Source organism: Apaloderma vittatum, unplaced genomic scaffold (assembly GCF_000703405.1).
Source record: "Apaloderma vittatum isolate BGI_N311 unplaced genomic scaffold, ASM70340v1 scaffold4858, whole genome shotgun sequence".
Taxonomy (NCBI): domain Eukaryota; kingdom Metazoa; phylum Chordata; class Aves; order Trogoniformes; family Trogonidae; genus Apaloderma; species Apaloderma vittatum.
The window spans coordinates 18462-41248 of NW_009730097.1; the positions used below are offsets into that span (position 1 = coordinate 18462).

A 22787-nucleotide genomic window follows, 5' to 3' on the forward strand; every position below is an offset into this window, starting at 1 on the left:
AAAAACAAAAGCAAACAAAAAAATCCCCCAGACCAAACCCCCCACAAACCAACCAACCAACTCACACACAATGAAAAAAGAAGGAAGGATCATTTTCATCTTCAAAGACTGAGGAAAAAGGTGCCTTATTTTTCCACTAATATCAAATTACAGCAAATTGACCACAGAATGGCAACAGTCATGAGACATCTAATCATAGCCATCTGAAAAGAAAAAGAAACAGGAAGAGAAAGAAAAACCTTTCTCATGAATTTCATGTGGTGGAAGCTCTCTTGGCCAAAGAAAATACATTCAGGTTCAATAAATCCCTTTTCAACCAACCCTATTCTTTCATGTGATTTAAACACGAAATTCTCCATTGAAATTGATGTTTTTATATTTGCCTGATACAGCCTCCAAAGATTTAAGAGTCCATGATTTTTCATCTCATTCAATACCAAAGAAATCTCTGCTTTTCACAGAACAACCAACACAGCTCTGGCTGGTGAGGAACACAAACTACTTTTGCAGAGGTGTACGCCTTACACCCCGGCTTTTATACAACCAGAAGAGCAAACTGGAGTAACTGCATGTTCACGGATGGCACCGCACCAAGATTTTTTTCTGTGAGATCACTAAAAATGCAGTGAAAAGAACCAAAACTGCATTAGAAATACAAAGGCCAAAACACCAATTAGAATCTGGATGCATCCAGAAAAAGAGGAGCATACCTAATGTTTTGTACCTTCAGCTTTTGTTTGTACAGAAAGTATCTCCATAATAGCAAAATATTTCTGTTCTCTCTGCATTATCAGCAATGGTAAATCAGAGTAGATCACTCAGGCACTGGTATTTGATTCGCATTTCACAGGAAAAGCTTTCCCTTCTTTCTTTGATTTGTTAAGAGTAAAATTTCAGTGTTAAAAAATCTGGACCTGACTTGAGGCTTTTCTTTTCATCTGTAGGGAAGCTTTGTAAAATTTATACTGAAATATCTTTCGAGTAGTGGAATTTATGTTACAATGATGCTTTTAAAGCCAAATTAATATAATTTTTATCTGAAATTACACGGATAGATCTCTCAAAGACAGCTTCATCTCAATCAAGCTTTCTAAGCACCACGGCTCAAACATGACTAAAGTGTTCACATTAAATTGAGGCTTATTGCGAGCCAATTTAAATTTCCAATGGATGCATTTAGTTAGTTCGCTGTTTGTTTTTAATTTAAATATGAAAACTTGACTCATTCATCTGCACTGATCTACCCCAACGCCGCAGTATCGCTGCCAAAGGCAATATCATCAATTAGAAGTCTTGCTGCTCATCTCCACACGTGCCTCGGAGCCTCTCAGCAGTGGTGGCAAAACCATTCCCACACCTCTGCTGTGACTCAGGGTTAAAAGCTGCTTTGGCTAAAAAAAGAAATAAATCAAAAAAAAACACCCTAACCTGAAAAGAAATATTTTAGCCAGCTCAGGTCCCCAAGCCAACCGGGCTCAAGGACAACATCTACAGTAAGACCCTGCTGCTGAACATTTTGCAATGTCATGTCGCAGCCTGCACTACAGGATCTGTTCTTTTGACCAGACGGAAGATGTGTAGCCAGCCAGAAATGAAAGAGTTAAACTTCAGAGGTGGTTTCAATAAGCTGAAGACTCTCACTATTAAGATGCTCCAGGAAGGAGCCACAAAATCCAAAATAACTAAACAGTCTCAGTAATGCAGCAGGAGAATGTGCTTTAGTGACATCTTAAATCATAATGGAAAACGAGTTTGGATATTTAAGCTTATTATCTCTGCAGCCAGTAATTGTTGCTCGCAGTAAGTCTACAGGACCAGTCCCCCTGCTCACAACAAATCAGGGCTGGTACGTTCTGAAGAAGGAACAGGTGACATTTAAACACGTCTCGTTCAAATGTTTACGGCCATGCCTAATTCCAAATAGTGCTATCTCCATCCAGTGCCAGTGATGGATTTTTTTCTCTTGTGGTCTATGCATTTTATTGCTCAAGAGAAGCAGCAGCTAAAAAGGCCAGAAGTCAGACTTTGGCCTCTGGTGCAGCGGGCAAACCCAAAATACCCCACATGGCAAGTGCTGACGGATTCCCACATTTGCACTCACAGGAGATTATCACCCGTTTCACACCATCAGTGACCCCACTTACACAACCACGTCCTGCTTCTCATGTCAGCGGGGAGTTACGTGCAAGATGCAAGCACCAGAAAAATTCTTCTGGATGCCCTCAGCCAAACACTTTGCCCGTGCTCCAGTGGTCTGCACGTGGAGGTGTGCTTTGAATAAATATCGAATGTAATTTCCAGGTTATTCAGTGGAGATGAGAATGTACAGAGATAAGAGATTGTCATGTGTGACAGATGCGCTCCATTCAAAGTGATTTTTCACGAGAGTAAAATTATTTGGCAACACGTCACTAAATAGGGTGTAATTTATGCTATCAATTTGCAAAGTAAGTAGAAAATCAGCTCCTTCAAAGGAAAAAAAAACAATATTTGGAGGTGACGCTGATATTAGTGTATGAAAACGCTTTTAAAAAGAGACATCGGATCCTTTTCAAAGACTTTGTCAACTGTTCTGTGAAACGTTTCGCAAAGCCAGCTCTGCAGCTTTGTGCTCCTCCAGATCCCTGCCTGAGACATCGCTCTCAGCCAACTCAAACCTCCCACCTCCGAGGAGTTACAACCCTCCCTGGCACCCTCCTGCATTTGTGGTGTCGCTGGTGGCTGCCGAAAGCCATTTGGAGCTGAAGTGCTGCCTGCATCTCGTGCTCTGAAAAACAAATTCCACCACAGAAAATGACTGCTCCTTCGGGCAATTACCTCTGATTGAAGGGTAGAACAGCGCGTGTGATTTGAGAGCCTGTGGCATTCTCCAGGCTATTTCTTGTAGAGAAAGGAATTATGCAAATCTATATAATGTCATCGTCATTATATACGTATGTAGATAGCACTTTCTGGGAAAGGCAGAACTTGCGGAGCCGAAAGTTGCATTGACATTTTTCATGCTAATGTGCTATTTTGATAATTACCAATGCCAGTGCCAGAAAATTACATATATACCAGCACCTGTTTTCTTCTTGAACATCAAGAACTAGATCTTGGGGCATCTGTAACTGAGCTGAATGTGGGTTTGGGTAGTATTCATGGAAATGGAGACAAGGGGCAGGGGGAGGATGAGGAGAGGTCTAAGTAAATCTCCTAAGTGAGTTATTAACTCTTTTTCATATTGTTCAATTGATAGTTTAATTACTGTGCTTGATTGTGAGACATGAGTAACTAGGCCTGGTTAACACACAGTTACCAGAAACATTTGTTAGGACAGTCTTTGATGTCATCTGATTAAAAAAGTACTCCCTGGTGACAACCGGGAAAAATTTGCCTCTCAATTACAGTAAAACCCAGCATCAATGGTACAAACCCCATGGACTCTTACTTGCAGGGTGGAAAAGCGAGCTGTTTTCATTAAGTAACTTATTTTTCACAGCTGTTATGTTATTTTTAAATAGTTTTAATGCCACTATGCATATTAATTGCTTATTGCCTCCCCACAAGCTTACTACATTCATTATAATTATCGCTTGCTAGAGTAAAGTCTCACATATGTTTGAAGCTATTTCCCTCTTCTGTTCTCTCTGCTCTAAACGCATATTCCTCTTCCAACTCCTCTCCAATGTCACGTTTCCTCTTGTCATCTGGACTACATTCCTGGTCATTCCAGCTTGGGGGGAAGAGATGAGGGCCATGAGGGCTGCTTTCATTTCTGCAGCGCACTGTCTGCTTCTCTCCTCACGTGGAGTTAGAAGGCATCTTACTCCTATAGTAAACACCTTTTCTTTGGACTAGAGGTCCACCGAAGACTGCTAGTGCTGTAAAATCCTACCCTCATAAAGAGAAATCAGGTGGAGAAAGGAAAAGATTAGGAGGGTATGTGAATTAAGGAAAAGAAGCTCTTAAAACCTTTTACACTCCCCTCCCGGACATGAGCACAACTACCCTTCATGAGCCCAACTTCTCTACCCGTTCCGGTGAGCGAAGGTTTCTCTCACCTCATACTCCTCTTTAAATCCATAGCCCTGTCCTCGCTTCATCTGGGTGATGTGCTGCAGCAGGTCGGCCACTCGGATGGCTGGCTGGAACTGCCCCCGGGGGTAGGACATCTCCACGGGCTCGCAGCTCCGGTACGGGTGCGTCTGGATGGTCAGGGTCGGCTGGGTCATCTCTCCGTGGCTGCTGTCTGTTTTAAAGACAGGGAGGCAACACAAGCTTTCACCTTGCTGGTATTTCCATTCTCAGCCTCGCTCCATTACGTTCACTTGTTTCTCCACCACCTCACAGGTTGGTGCAGGCAAAAAAAGGTGAAAGAATAACATAGGAAACACACACAGCTGCCTAGAAAGACTCAAGCACACTGGAATATTTTTCGTGTCGAGGAAAGAAACCCAAAGAGATAGGAAGGGTGTAGACAGCCAAGCAGGCTAAAGGGGATGCAGCACATAGAGCAAAATCATAAGTTTTGGAAGGGTGAGCTCTGCAGAACCACTCCAATCCAACTACATACCTCTCTTCACAAACCTGCAAAGAACACAGCTGAAAGATACATACGGATGAGCAAGATATTCAAAGCGGGATTTGAGGTGTACAGCATGAGATAACTGAAAGGGGCCCAAGTCGATAGCAAACAAATTATTAGCATTTCAGATAAGTCACACAGGATGCTAGAGGTGAATTAAATCCTGCCAGTTCAGGACTAAAATTTATATTTCAATTCCAAAGATGCAGTATTACCAGAAATATCAAACCATAAAAATACAGTTATCTTGCATAGAGAAACTTAAATTTCAGGCATGCAAACTTAACAGAAAAAAGGTTTCCTTTTGAAAGAAGCAGATTTAAAAAAATTTCTATCACTACGCAGAAGGAACTGTAACCTCCTATCCCCAGCAAAACTCTACATACATGACAAAACATTCCTCGTGAACTAATAGAACAGAACTTAAATAACCAAACAACTGACTGTCACAGTATTTGTTTTTAACAACAGAGACTCAGATTAAATGAAAAATTTAGTTTCTTTTCGACCAGAGTTGAGCAAATATAAATAAGTGTCAAAAAACCCCCAATTTTTTACTTATGATTACAGGCACCTGAGATGCTTGGGTCCTTTTGCACACACAGGCCTTAACCGTCTGCGTCAATTCTTTCTGGTCTTACCCACACCCAATACAGTAGCAAACAGAAAACATATCTCCCTCAGATTGCTCATAAAACCCCCTTGAGCTTGCATACACAGGGCTTGTTTCTTACAGAAAGCTTACTGACAAAGAGCCTAAACACTATCCCTTGTCAGCAATACTACAGTCATGGTTTTGAAGGGATAAAGAATAAATAAATCAAATTGCAATTTCAGGGGGATTTTGGCGAGGCAGAAATATGGCCAGAACGCTCTTGTAAGCATTGCTCTCCTTGAGAAACTGCCATGGAGTTCCGACCAGAAGCAGTCAGGCGCTGTGCCCTGTCCCTCTCACTGCCAACGCAGGACATCGCACCGCCTGCCTGCCCGGTGGTCGGCGACCCAACAAGGTGACAAAACCCTACCAGTCACACTTCAGCTGCTTTTCTGTTATCTTAGGGGGAAGGTATGAAGGCAGGCATACACTCCGAGTTGAGGCTGCAGGACTACGAGGAGGAGAAAGGAATGTCACCAGCAGACACCGCTGCAGGGCATCTCCAGCGCAAGATAAATACGTCTGGTGGTTGAATTGTCGGAGATGCTGAACATATCCTGCTGCTTCTGAAATAAATTAGCACAAAGCAATCATCTGCTTTGAAGATCAGGCTACTGAATTTAAGGATTTCTGAATCCCAGGTTCTCATACACATGGTCACATTCCCAGGACACTAGAGATTTAAAGAGCTATGGCTCTAGCAAAGCAACCCTCATATACAAAATGTGAATAAATTTGGGATTTAAGGAAGAGTAACATCCAAAGCATTTGTATAATCATCCCTAATGCTCCGACTAATGACGGTGTGAGAACTCTGAACAGAGGGAATTTCAAGGCTTATTAATTCCCCTAGTTGGATTCGCTTTCCCAGTGCATCTTTCCTCCCCTATTCCCTATTAACCTCCTGTAATGGAGAGGAGAAGATTTTTATCGCAGGCCATTTCCGACAGACGCACTATGCTTAATTTTCCATCATTAGGTTTAATACAAACCCAATTTCACAATTGGCTTCTCTGAGGAACCTGCAAGTAATGCCACATTTTTATCAGCCCCAATTAAAAAACATTACGAGATCCCTATTCGAGAGGGAGCCTTAAAACTAATGTGCGGTTCTAGTGCTAATATGGTAAGGGCACACGCAGAGCACAGGCTACTTGTAAAACGTAGCTCAGATCAGTCAGCTCCTTTGCAGGCACTTATTATTTTCTCTCTTCATCAGATCCTTTAATTCTGGTATACTTGGGCTCCCTTCTCCGAGAGAATTAGCACCGAGAGAGGCGAAAGCTAGGAAAGGGGTGTCCCTCCTTTCTCTCAAAGTAGGGGCCTGTGTTATGACCGGACTAAGAAGCAGCTGCCCAGCAGCAAAGAGGGATGTGACTCCAGCCTTTCAGTTTGTAGGGACGACTGAGCTTCTGGTCTCTTTGGCCAGAGAGATAAAAAATGGCACAAAGGCCCCCGACTGCAGTAACAGCTCTTGCAGTATGGTCCATACTTGCATACCTCTCATCCAGTCAAGCATTTCTGCTTAAAAGAGGGGGAAAAAAAAAAAAAAAAAAAAAAAAAAAAAAAGCGTGTCACAAAATCTGAGTCATCCTCCTCTCAACCCTATGACACTCAGAGCTGAAACCAGGTAGATCATCATCTCCTCTGGACAGCTGTGACAAACACACCTTGAACAGCCTCCGTGCTACTTGAAAGAAAACCCAAGCCCAACACTTGCATCAGCTCAGGACGGCTCTCAGTGAGTCCCACCAGCATCTTAGCTGGGCCAAGGGAAGAGTGGAGGGGCTTTTATGGGACACAAACTGCCAGGTACAAGGCAAGCCTAGTGTTCAGATGTTCTGCCAATGAAGGCTGATGGGAGAAACACATTGTGTTCCTTTTCTGTCTGATCACACCACCAGCCTGAACCCAAGCACAGTTAATGAGGTGCTCACGCAAGGCACACCACCCTCTCTCAAGAAGTGCTGTTTAGGGCGGTTGTGTGAAAAATTCAAAGTGCAGGTGGGAGAGGAGGTGGCAGCAAACTGATCTCTCCCTAGGACAATCAAGCAAAAGAGTCTTTGGAGGGCTTGCAAATGGGCTTTGCTTCTCCTGCAGGTTGCAGCTACCAAACGCATCTCATTCCTTTTGGCGCTGCTATTACTGGGAAAAACAAGAATAGCAGCTCCCCAGCAAAGTCAGACTTCTGCTTTAATTGTTACACTAAAGGCAAGACAGACCAATCTTCTCCAGTCACTTCTCTCCATCCCCTTTTCACAAACTTGCCCCCATTCCCTTGCAAATGAGGAAGAGTTTGTAAGACAAGTTGGACAAGAGTTTGCTAAAGTTTTGGCAGTGCCTTTAAAGTATGTGCGCCATATATAAGTTTTCAGTGAGAACAGCATATCAAGAATATAGATTTGTTGGTTTTTTTCTCTTAAAGATGCTTGAAATAATTCACTCTGATACTCAGAAACCACTATACATATAGAATCGTGCATCAGGGTTTTTTTGATTATACTTCATATGCACATTTTATTTCTAGCCATATGTCCTCATTTTGTTGATAAGAAGTCATACGACCATATTTCGTTGCACACCAAAGATGGAACACAGTTCCAAGAAATAATCCAAATTAAACATTGCAAGAGATGCTGATTCAATTCTGACCCCAGAAGCTGTGGCAACGGTTAATTACCTTTGCTGTCTAAACATTTCTTAATTGCAATTTGATTTTGCTTAGCTTTGACTTGTGGGCACTGAATCTTTTTATACCTTCTGTTAGATTAAAGAGCCCTCTGAGCATTTGAAATCTTGACCCGTGCAGACACTGATCACATCACTTTCTTCAGTTTCTCTTTGATAAAGTAAATCAATTGAGAGCTTCTGAAGACTCATTAGGGCAGGCTGGTCAGGGGCCCCAGTTCCCTCCTAGAGCCATTCCCAATTTTCTACAGTTCTTTTTGTGCAGCTTTAAATAAAATAGGTATTCTGCAAGTTGCTGCAAACATGTTGTTTGTAACAGGATTGTTTGCAATAGCAGCAGCTGCACTAGTAAAATATTTTGTTAGGTTGTTTGTTAACCCTTTCTAGTGCAACACTCTTATTCCTCATACTAAGATGTCAACACAGGTATTCTGATTTCTGGAAGCTGGCACTTCGATTATCAGCCTAAGAGTTCACAGAATACCCTGAAATTTTGTATAAGATGTTAAATCAATGATTCACTGGCTCTCACACAACTGGCCTGACTGGGAAACTCTTCAGGTATCTCAGTTTATCTGTTTAGGGTGTAATTGCAGATAATCAAATTGACTCCACTTTTAATATTAACAAACTCTCCTTGCTTATGAAACTCTGCTTCTGCATCTCTCTTTGTTGGAGAAATAAGGATGAATTTGCCGAAGTTAACTCAGGTCTCACTCTGCTACGAGAAATATAACTGAGTCCAGCGTGCAAAGAGCTGAATTGAAGGAGAGACCGGCGAGGAATCGGCATCTTTCCCCATTTGATGAGTAACCCTGAGGGTGAGAAAATATTGCCTGCCTGCCTCTACGACACCTTGTATTATATACTTCTGTTGCTGCCCAGACAAGTAAAATAAATATGTCTCCCTCCACAGAAAAACTGATAAACTCCTCCACAGATGTCACAGGAAAGATGAAGAGAGGCCGAGAAATTAGATTCCCAGCCTGCAAGTGGCTTCTGCATGACCAGACCCCTGTGCAATGTCCCACTGTGGCTGGCAGGAGCATCCAGAGCAGCTTTGGGGATTGAAACTTTAGATCCTTTTATAGATGTCACCTTGTTTCATATACATCGGTTTGTTAGCCTGAGAGATACGTACGAGGACACAGAGAATGATGTTGCCTTCTGAACAGAAACTTAACATATGCCTCAAACAACTAAAAGCAATGCTGCACCAGCGTGTCATTTCCTAGATGCAGTTTCTTGCAAAACTTTTGCTTTAATATCCATGAATTCGTTCTGTGTCTGAAATGACAGGCCTATCATCTCTGCTTATATTTTTATTCTCTTAGCTTTGGCAAGTGTGTAACATGATAAGACATCCTTTGCACAAAATAAATTATATTTTGAATGGTGTTTGTGATGGATTTAATTACACACCTATCCAGTCACTCTACACTAGAGTAAGGGTTGTCAATTATTTGACATCTTCCAAGGATGACTACAGCATGGCTAATATCTCTTCCCCTTACACTAGGGATATGGTGCAAGCTCGTAAAATTAATTTGCCTTTTTGTGTGCATCAAGGCTTTATGATATGATAAATATCCAGCTATAATGTGCTATACAAAATACAAGCAGTGGTACAGCAAGCCAAAGTCAAAACATTATTTGTCTAATGCTATCAACTGAGCTATAAAAAGGCACATTTCTTAAGAAAAAGCCTTCTGACACCAGGTTTGACAGAAAGCGGAGGATGCACCTTTCATTTCAAAGGCTATGAAGAAGTCATATGCGCAGGAGAGAAAAAAAAAAGGCTAGAGAAAGTAATTTTCTCTGGATTCTAAAGAGATTTCTAAGAATTGCTTGGTAAATACCTTACACAAGTGCATTCTAATCTTATAAAACCTACTGCATGCTTTTTTTTTACAGTTAGCATAGAAGAAAATCCCCTTAAAGATGTAAGGAAGATGCTTTGGTGAACTGGACTAAGACTTAAGACTATTGGGTACATGCATAACTGCAGCTTTTCAAGCACGGGGACCTCCCCAGGTCAAATCTCTCTTGGCCTCCTTGGTGAAAAGAGACTGCTGGACCTACCTACCCTAGAGAGCAACTCACTAGTCCCAGCTGAAAACCGCGCAGAAGACTGGAAGCCAATAAAGTCTAGAAGAGAGAGTTTTCCAAGTTACCCAAACCTGTGCAGGTAGAAGAAACCTAAGAAGAATTCAGCTCAAGTAACAGCCTACAAGGGCACTCACAGAGAGTTTGTGAAGCCTCTGGAGACTTTTAAAACCTGCCTGGATGTGTTCCTGTGGGGTCTGTTCTGGGCGATCCTGCTCTGGCAGGGGTGCTGGGCTAGATGGTCTTCAGAGGTCGCATCCAACCCTGAACATTCTGTGATTCTGTGACTGATGTAAGAAGCTCTCTCATGGCTCCTCAAGGACTGACATGGCCTGGGAGGCTACAGGTGCAACGGAATGGATCAAGCCACTGGTTTTCGAGCTTCCATTGCATAAAAATATCTCATCCCGCAATTTAAAAAGCCAGTAATGGTGACGCTTGCTAAAGCAGCAATATCAGCTTCTTCGTGTCATTTTAGTTCTTCAGACATTAGGTTGTGGATATACCCACAGCAGATTGACTAGGCATGGGCAGAAAGCCCATCCAAGCTACAGGAGATGGACATTCAGGGCAAATGGCCACGTCCTTCCAAGCACAAGTCAGTGAGACTGCCTGACAGCGAGCTTTCTCTCCTTGTTCCTTCTGCCAGGAACTACAAGGCACCACAGTCCTCATGGTCTCTGGAGGGCACAGACTCTGGTTGTAAGGATCCTCTTGAGGAGCAGTTGAAATGAGAACAAGGGCAAATGTCCTCACATACTGCCAGGGGATGTTAATAGATGCAAGGGAAGGACACAGCGGCTCCCCTGTCCTGATGACATCTGCTGAACATCTTAGACAGCCGCTAGCCATGCACATGGTCTCGAAAAACAACCTCTAAGGTCGTACTACTTTCTCTTCAGGCCTTACAGTACTAGTACCAGATGGGCGTTACTGAAATTTTAAAAACAGGGAAATGTAATTCTTCTATTTCTTAGTATTAAATTTAAACTTCTCTAATTAAGATGTTTGTGCAAAAGATTTGAATCCAGAGTTGTCTACAACTGGAAGAGAAAATAATGGTGCTAAAAACATGAATTACATAAAAAAGCATTAATCAAGCATGGGATAGGATAGAGGCAAATCCAAAATCCCCTATATCTTGCTGTCAACAAATCATGTCACAGCCAAGCCTAGGGAGTCATCTACTATCACACATAGAGAACATTTATTAGCAGAAGGCATAACAGATGGGAACAAATAGCACTGAACTGCAGGTAGTGCCAAAAGATGGATATTGGTAGCGGGATGACTGATGCCCTTTTTAAGATCTTTTTCCTTCATGGGAATGAAAATTAATAAACATCAAAAATTAAACTTATTTTGCTCATACAGCAACATCCAGTGTCTGGTGAATCTGTCTGAGAAGCCAGAACACCAAGGTTTTAATTTGTCTTCAAGTCACAAGATAGAAATTTCTTCAATGCCAAGGGCTGTTTCTCAGTACCTGTGGCTGTTAAATTCAGATGGAACTGGAGTCTCTGTAAATCATGTCTTAAAAGTACTCTGTACTTAACTTCCCATGTGTAAAACAGGGATATTAATCCTTACTCAGGTAGAGCAGTTAGAAGTTAAGTTTGAAAGAGTTTTGACTACATAAGCACAAGACCAGTTTTATTCCTACTTCCTCTTCTTCCTCTTGAAAATTTGGGATTTTTGAAGTTTCAGGGGCCTTGTTTTTTGCTTTTTCTTTCCCACTAGGGGTACAGATCGAATCTGCTTACTGCTCCCTGAGCTTCAGGTTACGAGGTGTGGACTTCACATGTTCATCCTCACCATGGGGACAGGAAGGGGAAAACAGTTCCCTCAAACGAGGGGCCAGTCTTCACAGATGTCAAGAACCACCTTGAAGGCAGTTTGACATCTTCCAGCAATCTGCAGGTAGGAAGTTTCTGAAGTAGAGCACCAAAAGATAAAACCACCTTTAGGTTTTTTGATCAACAAAACCGAGTCTCTGGGAAACAAGAACTAACCTTCTGGAAAAAAAGGACTCTTTTTCCTTCCCCACCTCACCAAAAGAGGGTTCATTCGTTGCTGTCAGCACTTCGATAAAAAGGAGGATAAATGTGTGGATCGTGGTAGTCCCTCCAAGCCTCTGTGCCCCGGCTGTTCACCTCTCCTAAGCCAAGGCACTCAGGTTGTGATTTCTTCCTGGTCTAACTGCGGGCCTTCAACACTCTCAGAGTAATGTTAAAAGCAGCCACAGTAGATTGCTGTGTCTGGAAGTGAACATTTACTGCAGATAATCCAAAATGACAGGTCTGATAAATACCACTGCCTAGATCCTGATCAACCACACATCATCCCTCTGACTCACAGCGGAGGAATTGCCTTCTTTGTGTTCCACATGCAGGCAGCGTCCTCGGGGAGAGCCTCAAGTTCTGGGCTGTTATTACTCACTTTCAAGGGTACACCTCCAGTAAGTTTCTGGGTAACTTCTTTTATCAGCTAACAGTTTCTGCCAATTTTGCTGTCTCTGTTGACTTACTGTAAAAACACATTATTTTTAAAAATCCAAAAGCTGAGCTGCACACTGAATGCTTTATTTGTCATCTGAACAAGAAAACCTAATTTTCAGAAATGCTGAACACCAACACCTCCCTCTAAAGTTTCCAGCAGCCATAGAACAGCCTCTGCCTCTCAGAATCTGCCTTTTTGTCATCCTCTCAGATCTCCCCATTTGGTCCCCATGTGTTGCCTGATCTAGTTGAGAGGCGTCCCTGCCCATGACAGGGAGGTTGGATTAAATGATCTCTAAGGTCCCTTCCAGCCTAGGCCATTCTATGATTCTATACCAGACGGTTTGAATATACACTTGCCCGAGCATACGCTTGTCCAAACTCAGCCTCTAATTTCTCTAAATGACCTTAATACTTGCAGCTGAGTCCCAAACAGTAGGTTCCCCCTGCTTTGGGCATGCAAATCCTCGCAAGCCTTAAGACGCACATAGCTGAAAGCTCACCCACAGGACAAGGGATAGCTGTTTTAAACCAAAAGAAGATAGATTCAAACTAATATAAGGAAGAAATTTTTTTACGGTGAGGACAGTGAAACGCCGCAGCAGGTTGCCCTAAGAGGTGGTAGATGCCCTATCCCCGGAAACATTCAAGGTCAGGTTGGATGGGGCTTTGAGCACCCTGATCTAGTTCAGGATGTCCCTGCTCCCTGCAGGGCGGTTGGTCTAGATGACCTTGAAAGGTCCCTTCCAGCCCAAAACATTCGATGATTCTACACCAGCTGCACAGGCACGATGACCTCCATGAATCAAAGCTAAGCTGAAGGCAAGACAGCACTTGGCCCAGAAAATCAAATCCCATTCCCCAAAAGAAACAATACTAGATCGAACTCCTAAATCTTAATTTTTGAATTGTTCTTTCCTTTAAAAAAAAAATTAATAATCAATTAATAGCAATAACAAAGCATGAGTAAAACAAAATGCTTTCCAAATAACACAACACATGACCACAGGATTAATTACGATTTTGGAGCTCAGGCACTTAACAATGCTCTTAGAGTTATTTTCAAGATACAATGAGTGTGTTTGCCCTCCAATGAAGTGCAGTACACCATACCTGTCTTCTTACCTAACAGCGTGGTCGATGGAACAGTGTCTGATGATACTTTGAGATGGAATTCCGTTCACCCACACGACACGGATCAATGGAAATCAACAGAAGATCAATAGGAAAAGAAGTTACAAAAAAATGAAAACAAGGTTAGCTGTATCTCACACTCAGAAGATTCAGTCTATAGGTCATATTGGGAAACGTACAAAAGCAAAGTAAATTTAGAAAGGAAAGAAAAGTCTGGCACTAGTACCTGAGTAGTAGGAATTCAACAAAGATTTGCTCTGAAGGGTTTTGCTTTGGACAGAAAATGAACAAGGAGAGGGTGATGCTAGGTAGGAAAGACATAAGGAAAAGACTTTAGACATATATTAAGAGAGAGAGAGAACAGGGAGAATGTTCCTCAAAGAACACAGTAATATGGGATATATCAGGCTTATCAAAATGAATTATATTTTTCATCTCAACATGCATATTACATTTATTACATTGTCATCATGATGGATTTTCTTTAATATAAGTATTCCAAACCCCAAATATAGTATTATAGTCACTGTAAATCAATGTGTTCCTACATAGGATAAACAACATACAGGACTACACTCTAGATATCCTTTTTGTAACCAAAGGAATAAACTTATGTTTTCATCTCCAGGAGAAAGATCTTTGAAAATCACCCCCCAAAATACAAACTACAGAGAATCCAAGGCAGTATTAAAAGCAAAATACGCCTGCTCAAACACAATGTACACTACCACCACAAAATCACACAGGTAGGGCAGCAATTTTTTTTTAAAACAAATACAAGACAACAAGGGACTTGTTCTTCAACCCAGGGCTGTTCACAGCAGATCCTATAATCCTTTCCCCTGTGAGTTGGGTTCTTTTAGCAGGACACACATCCCTGCTTTCTCTCATTAAAGCATTAGCTTTCTCTGGACAAGAATCCACAAATAATTTCCATATTAATCAAAGATTTACAGAAAGGAGGCAGAGCTCAACATCTTCACAGCAGGTTTTTTTTTTCTTGAGAGTAAATTTATGAGGCTGTTTGGTATCTACAATAGCATACATGTACATTGTTAGGGTAATCCATCATTTCTGACGGCATATTCTTTTGTTATCATTCTGCATTCACTCTTAAGAAGTACAGGCACTTATTTATCTCCTCCTCAAAATGTTCGGAAACAAGCTAATACAAATCTCAGAACATCAGAAAGATGACAATAGGTAATGCAGGCAAAAACTATTCCATAATCCTACAGAAGTAGATAAAACTCAGTATGCATCAAAGTAATTTCAGAAGCAATTTTTCTATCTCTAGAGCAAACATCACTTTAAAGTTTCAAGTTATTCTATGGGGGTGAGCCAAAGAAGTCACTAGTCTAGGGAGTCTCATGAACTCAGAATTACCTCCCAAGAAGTTCATAATCACCTAGCAAATGAGCTTGCTCTGGTTCTGAAGTTTCCCACCATATTTTCAGACTACACCACTTGAAAACACATTAAAAAATCAAACTTCTCATAGCTTAGCCTGCCGGACTTCTGCCCCAGCTGCCTTCAAGCCATAAAGCCTCTCTCCTCTGGGGCCTCTTCTACTTTCTCCCCTGTGTTTGTCAGCCTGAATCAGACCCTCCTCTTACTGCACTTGGCACATGGCCACCTTTGCAGACAGATAAAATAAGGTCTAAAAAGAGTAACTTGTTTGCCCAGAGTCACAGAGCAGGTCAACAGTTGGAGCTTGGAGCAGGACTCAGATTTCTGAAATTTTGGAGTATAAAAGAAGTTACTGGGCCATACTGCTTTTCTGGGAATTGCTAATGATAAATTACTTGGGCAGTTGAAGAAACACAGCTCACTTCAGTGAGTTTGATTAAATATGTTACCAACTGAGGTTTATGAAACAAACTGTATTTGTGAGACAAGGAGGTGATTTCTAGATTCACAAGGAAAAAAAAAAAAACAACCCAAACCACCTAATTCCAAGTTTCCCAAAACTTTGGAGAGCTCATTCCCAAAATTGGTCAGGCTTGTATAATGAGATGTGTACACAGCGCTGCTTCCTAACCAGAGGCTCTTACAAGCACTACTGTGGGCAATCACAAGAAACGTTTCCAGAGAGGATTTCGTGTCAGGGTAGAGATTAAGACTTCATTAAAAATTTTCTTTGCACTCCCTTGAGTGGCATGTGAGGCCACACAGAGCCCTCTAATTGTGCAGAATGGTGGAGGCTCCTTCCTATTCTGAAAATCACTCTCTCCTACTTTTTGTAAGATTTTCTGAAATAGCAAACCCCACAAAAATCTAAAACCAGCATGAAAAAAACCAGTAAAAAGGATTTCAGTCTCTTTTCCTCCTAGGCCTTTGATGAAATGTGGTGTTGCTTTTTATTTTTAAATTCATTTTAGAATTTTTCACTAAAGAAAACACCTCATAGTCATGATCCTGCAAGTGGTTCGACTGCATTTAGCAGGTAACCTAAGAGTGAAAATTATCTATGGGGTAGGAATAAGAAGTACATCTTGATGTAATTGTGTGTTGTGACCTAGAGGAAATCTAAAAACCTTTGCTCTTCGTTCATCACAAAAACGTGCAGGATACGGAAAGGTGCAAGTTTAGATGTTTCTTGGTTAAAAGTGATCCTCAGCACCCCAAGTGCTGCTTACCTATATCTTCTCTTATCTTCTTGCTCTCGCCAGTGAACGCACCCTGACTTGGTAGCTGTATAGTAGTGCCCGTTGTTGAAAACCTCGGTTCCCTACTGCTTCCAAAATGCTACCTTCAAACTGCGCCTCTGCCTGTACCATGAAGGCTCCTCTGTGCCAGTCCGGCTCCTGAAGGCTGTCTGGAAAGCTGCCTCCTTCCACGCTGAGATGTCACAAAAGTTAAGCACATCCTAATAAATCAGTCTCGGGCAAAACTGGCTACTGTTTAAGAGATTAAATCCTCAGAATCAAACAGCTCCTGCCAGAAACACCCTGAGGATGTGAGGATGGCCATGCTGGTGACACAGCATCCTCCAGGACAAGCCCGATCCACGGCATTTTAGCGTTGTGAAGCCAGAAGAGCTGGTCCTTTGTGCAGGATCTAGCATCAGTGCATTGTCACCGAGACGACACAGCACTGCTTCTCCTTTCGCACAGGTGGGCTGCTACATTGCACACAATTTACGTGCAGTAAGAACCCCCTGCAGACCCTTCTGGTCAGTGCACACATACTGGTGGATAATTTTAGGTCCCGCTTGTTTCCAGTTTGTCAACTTGTTTCATAACGAGTTGATGCCTACAGGTGACTGTGCTGTGCCACTCGGAGGAAAACGCCGCTGCTTTCCAAACATTCCTGCAAACCGAGGAGCAGGCTCAAAGGCTGCAAGTCTTTGGCGGATTTAGAATTTATTTTTATTTTTTTAAAAGCAAGATATTTGAGAAAATGAACAGCTATGATGAGCCTGCTTCACCTGCACATAATCCCTGGATAAAACCAGACAAGCTGAAATAGTCATGGACTAATCTATTTTTCAGTAAGCACCTATTCTGATTCCATATGGTGTCAGAGATGGAAGCTGTGTCTATAAACTGATGATGTAGAATGGAAAGAGGAACGAGGGCCAGGAAAGAGAAATGCTCATTTCTCTTCCACTTTTCAGTGCGACACAAGGTCTCCCTGTTCTAGCACAGAGGCTACAGATCTTCAGGAACGTAATTACATTTAGAAACAAACACCACTGCCAAATCCAAAACTGTGAAAGTCCAACAGGACTGTGTGCATTTTCCCCTAAAGCACTGAGCTAGAGTAAGTGAAGAAATCTGCATTTTTACCTACAGCAGAGACATGAAGATGGTAAATCTTAGTGGCAAAAGTACCACCAGTAATAACCGCTTTTCAGAACTGCCTGTAAAATCACTTAGGTCAATGTCTCCTCAAAAAAAGGAGGAGGTGATGAGTAAAAAGGCTCATTTTTGCTGTCCTTCACGATGCACAATGCCTGGGAGCACCCCGCCCCGTGGGAACCCCCTGTAAAGGCAGTGAGACAGGCGCCAGGAGGACAGATGTGGTCCCTCAAGAACAGCAAAAGTCCTGCAGCAAAGACCAGTGGCCAAGCTGGAGAGACTATAGGAAGAAAAAAAGCTTCTATAGGTTATAACTGAACTTGTTCTGTCAGAAAAGTCGTCAAAACTATTGGGACAGGAAGCAAAAACTGGAAGGAAGGACATGTGTCCTGCAAGGATGCTGTCACCTGGAGATAAACTTGTTTGCAAGGCGTTTAGTAGTTGTCCGGTAGCCTATTTAACAAGTTGTTTCATTCTGTTTTACTGCTTTTGTGAGCTAGTAAGCCAATCTTGGGACTGAAAACACCTGGTTTCTCTTGGTGGAGAGCGGTATTTCCATGTCACTGCTACAGCCAACTCGGTCTCCTATGACTAAGGGTCAAGACAGAGAGGATGACAGCCCATCATGAGATATCTGCAAATGCTATTTACTGCTGAGAGGCAAAAGAACAATTTAGGAAGGAATTTGATTGCTGCCTAAGACAGCTGATTTCAAAAGCTCAGATGGACAACCCCCTCTAAAATTCTACTCATTAGCAGGAAGGTTAAAGTTATTCCTATTACGTTACTCAAAAATTAGAGTAGGTCCATATAGAAACCCTCAAGTATTAAACTCTATGAGGGCAATTATTATTTTTTTAAATGAAATCTTTTACCCATAAAATTCCTGTATCAGCATGTGCACACTTCTGCACAGAACTTACCTCCAACATCTCAGCATCCTGGACTTGGCAGTAAAAAATTTGCAGAAATCATGAAGGCTTATCAGTAATTGTTTCTCATGGATATAAAGAGGGGGGAAAAAAAAGAGAAAAATTTGCCCATGACTTGACTCAGGCCATGTTATAGAGGGAGGTAGTGATAAAATCTGCAGTGATATCAGACAAACAAAGAACTAACTGATTTTAAAAAAAAAAAAACTAAAAGGAAGATTTTTTACAAAATTAGATCCAACACATTTTCTATAGTTGTCATTTCAAGTAAATGACTCAGCGGTTTTAATTAGTCTCTCAAAATTTCAAGGGGAAAAAAAAAAGTGGAGGTCACATTTCAAGCTCATATCTTATTTTCTGTTTGGAAAGAAAATCCTCAAAATTTCAAAAATCCAAATTCTGAAGAAAGTGTTAAAACCTTCATTTTCTCCATACATTTCAAACAAGCTACCTTTGCTGTTTCTGGGACATCTGTTACAACCCTGTCCTTTGCTATCCTGTCTTTCAAAGATATGAACCACTGACAACTCTTGCTGTCTCCTTAGGAGATACAGCTACTTAGCACCTGAGAAAATTGGATCTTGACTCAAGTCAATTTAATATCAGCGAGAAGTGTTCACTGCTAGCCTTGATGGTCCCAAACACCTATTTATCCACTGCACAGGTACGTTACACAGAGTGGCAGCAGGCACGCACGCAGATGGGATGTGACATGACCTACAGATGGAGTGAAAAGAAGAATTCACTCAGCCTGTCCCACCCAATCCAAGATCACAAAGAAAGGTTTCAATGCTAAAACACATTTTGTACCATAAGCACTTCCATGTTAGCAATTAGGGGGGAAATACAGTTCACTAAAGGCGTTTAAGAGAGCCAAGTTGTAGCACGCGTTGGTGATTCAGAGATGTTCCCTGTTCAAACTAGCAGGCTAAGTGTCAAAAGAAGAAGTGACATGCCCATAGTGTCTAAGTTAAAATTTATTTAATACGAAAAGGTTTACAAATCCACCATGCAATCCACCATGTACTCAGTCTGGATCTAGCAAGGCTAAAGTATGACTTTGTGCTGCTTTATCCACAAAACTCTTCCAGCTACAGAGGTCTGAGTGGTTTACAGGTATTAACTAAGATTACTTTTACTGAACTTGTGTGAAGAATAAACCGAGGACACAGACAAAAGAAAAAAATGTTGTCTTTTCATTCCAGTTCTCTAACCGGGAGATCATGCTTTCGTTTGTAACAACTTCATACAGAAAATGGTATTTCATCCTACAAGTCAGCTAAATGATTTGATTCAACTCTTCTACTCACAAAAGAGAAAATATTCCCGAAGAACAAACACGTGTCTTTCTGACTGTCTGATGTAGGTATCAGAACAGCCATTATAAATTATTCTCAGTAGATCTAGTCAGAAGGAATGCCCTCCACCTATCTGACAGTTAAAATAGTGGCAGTGTCAGAGACATTTCAGACAACTGCTTTCTATAAAGCTTTTGCAATCACCTCTAGCGCTGTCATCCCTAGGTCCTCAACACGGTGCCCATAGGAATAGGTCCTCTTAAGAACCCAGAGCTCTCCAAGGGGTACATATCCATTGCAAGCAAGTTAAACTTACTGAATCCATTAACATCTTGGCAGCTGGAAGAAAAAGCTTCTTCATTGTGAACAGCACTGAGTTTGGTAGAGGTCTTGTCGGAAGTAGCCACGGGACCCATTTCCCTCTGCGTGCTGGTCTGAGTCTCCTTCTGCTTCTTGGCTAGCTTCCTTTAGGGTGTTTTGGAGAGGGGAGAAATCAAGGTCAGTATTCCCTCATTAAAAACAAAGCAACGACAAAATAACTTGAAAGCCACGATTATCCCACTTGGTCAGACATGCAGGGCATGTAACAAACTGCTTGAGAGGAAACCCCACAGCTTTTTAATATAACTGTTGTGGAGCACAATAAATAGAGTGATACCAGTCTTGGAGCTTAGCTGTCCCTCCTAGTGACTTGTCTTGCACAAACCTGCATCACCCCAGCAGTAGGAGCGCCACCTCATCCTCGGGGAGAGGGGCAGCGGGAAAGCCCCCGAAGGGGGTGCCAGTCCCTCCAGGCAGAACAGAGGGCACAGGACGAGGGCCCAGGGTTGGGAACTGCTCACTAGGAGGTAAATGGGACATCTGCACCCATCCCCTGGGGACATCTGCACCAGGGAGTTTCTTTGGGTGCTCCGGTGGAGGGTGCACTCTGACCGTGTGAGCTAGGGCAGGAGGTTTGTCCTGGCGCCAAGCAGAGCGATGGGGGCAGCAGCCCCTGACACCTTCTGACACGCAGCCAGCCAGACCGCACTGAGGGTCGGCAGTCAATCGGTGGGGCACATTAAAGGCTGAAGTTATTTTAGAAATGTCCAAATACGCCTCTGTGCTGGGAAAATGGGTCTGTGGGGGAGACGTCAAAAACACTGGCAAAAAAAGCGGAAACGCTGCCTGATCTGAAAACAGTAACAAAGCCAAGAAGGTAAGAGGCTCCTCTTTTGCAAACACAGCTAATAACAAGAAAATGGAGAGAAGCAAGAAAAGTGAGCTGCTAAGCCTCCACTGACATTTGACTGCCCTGCGCTTCATTCACATCAGACAGCAAAACTGTTTAAAAATGAATGTGTGACATTCTACAATCCGCACCTTGAAAAAATATCACACAAATCCCTAGCACCAGCAAAGAACTTTGCTTACACGACTTCCATAGGTAAGAAAATAAAACAAAATAAAAGGGAGAAAAACAGATTACTGTAAGAAGGAGCTTTAGTTTTCTTTATTTCCTTCAACTCAAAGAAAAAAAAAAATCCTAACAACTAAATCATTTTGCAAAGAGGGTTTTCTTCACTGAAATGACATGCTTATGCTAAGTACTACCCATCTTTTAAACTTTGTTAGATTCTTAAAAGGATATTCCTTGCAACATATTCCAACAGGTTATATTTATTCACAGCACATGTCAGAGTGGCTTTTACAAGCAAGTTCAAGCACACAGCTGACCCCAGCCCTTCACGACATGGGTAGCTAGGCCAGTTACACTCATTTGCAAGGAAGGGTCAAAGAGAACTAAAACCTTTGCCTACATCTTTGGGAAATGACTATTTTAAGCCGAGCTGATAATCCAGACCAGGAGAGCACAGATTTATGGGGAAGTGCCCAATCTTTGATGCAAACTTTTGAACAAATACATCTGTTCCATCTGCTCAGTCAGTTGAGGTTCAGGCTTTTACAATTATTGTTTTCAGTTCAAACCCACAGCTATTCAAATTGGGGACCTAATTACAGAGTGCATATTTAGATCTCACAAAATCTCCATGGTGCATCCACTTCTGCAGATGAAGATGCAAACAGAGGAACCATCCTTGAGTGATGAAGCCAAAAGCTGGCGGTTAATGATGTTAAAAGCTTTGCTTCCCGTGTTCAGCGATGTTAGCACAGTCAGATTTATTAACAATGAGCTGCAGCCATGGGAGCCTCTTTTTTTTTTGTGCTGTGGTACCTGAGGTAACAATAGTCTTGACGTGTATTAACCCTGCTAGGCAGCTATTTTAATCCCTTGGATTTGCTAATCACACATGGCTATGTGAATTCTTTGGCAACAGGAATTAAAATTTCTCAGTGGGAAACACTACTCCAAAATGCCGAAATCCTTAATAACAAGCACTCTGGACTGCTGGGGTGAGCCATTACAGACAACCACTACTGGTGTTGAAAAATGGTGAGCCAGAATGGGTAACATCCTTATTAAATCCAGATTAAATTATTTGTGGCAATAATTATCTGCAAGTCCCATTGCCTGGTATCTTTTCAGAGATGCCAAGAAGCTGCAAAGAGCCGGAACTGGCAAACTCGTTTTCTCTCTTTCAGTGAATGAGCAACAACATTTCTGCACGTGCTAGGCAGGAAAAAAATAACCCCAAACCCAAGCCCAAGACTCCCCAAAGGCCTGCTTACGAAAGCCCTATGCAAAGCAGTTCTACCTGGTCCTGTAGAAGACAGAGAGGCCCCTAAAACATTGGCTTGAATGCCTAAAAAGAAAAGGTGACATGAGTTTAAAGTTCTCAATCTAACTCGCACACACAAACCAGGCTGCTCGCAGGTGGACCAGCTAACGCTTGCGCACGTTCAGAGAGAAGCCACACAGAAAACTGTTCTGCATCTGAAAATGCCACAATTTTCTTTCAACAGCGTGTTATCGGTTCCCACCTTTCTCCCTGTCTATTCCAAGAATGTAAAAAATTCTTCATCTAAATTTAGAGGGAAAAAGAAGCCAGATCTCTTTTGAGGATTTCAGAGCTAAGCTTGCCAGACACATCAAGGGGCTCTCAGTTTCTAAATGTGCCTTTTCTGCCTCCGTTTCGTGTCTTGAAAGAGTGGCAGGACAAGAGTA

General features: G+C 42.1%; 1 protein-coding gene across 1 annotated transcript in view; it reads right to left on the reverse strand.

Annotated features, from left to right (window-relative positions):
* LOC104277869 (receptor-type tyrosine-protein phosphatase T-like) overlaps positions 1-22787 on the reverse strand; it is a gene marked incomplete at its 3' end in the record, with an annotated part of 98939 nt that overhangs the window by 18328 nt on the left and 57824 nt on the right. Inside the window, exons 7-10 of the mRNA XM_009874652.1 lie at positions 19998-20146; positions 13875-13952; positions 13640-13675; positions 4044-4231 (exon numbers count right to left, since the gene is read on the reverse strand). Coding sequence (XP_009872954.1) covers positions 4044-4231; positions 13640-13675; positions 13875-13952; positions 19998-20146 — 451 coding nt within the window. The remainder of the gene's footprint in view (positions 1-4043; positions 4232-13639; positions 13676-13874; positions 13953-19997; positions 20147-22787) is intronic.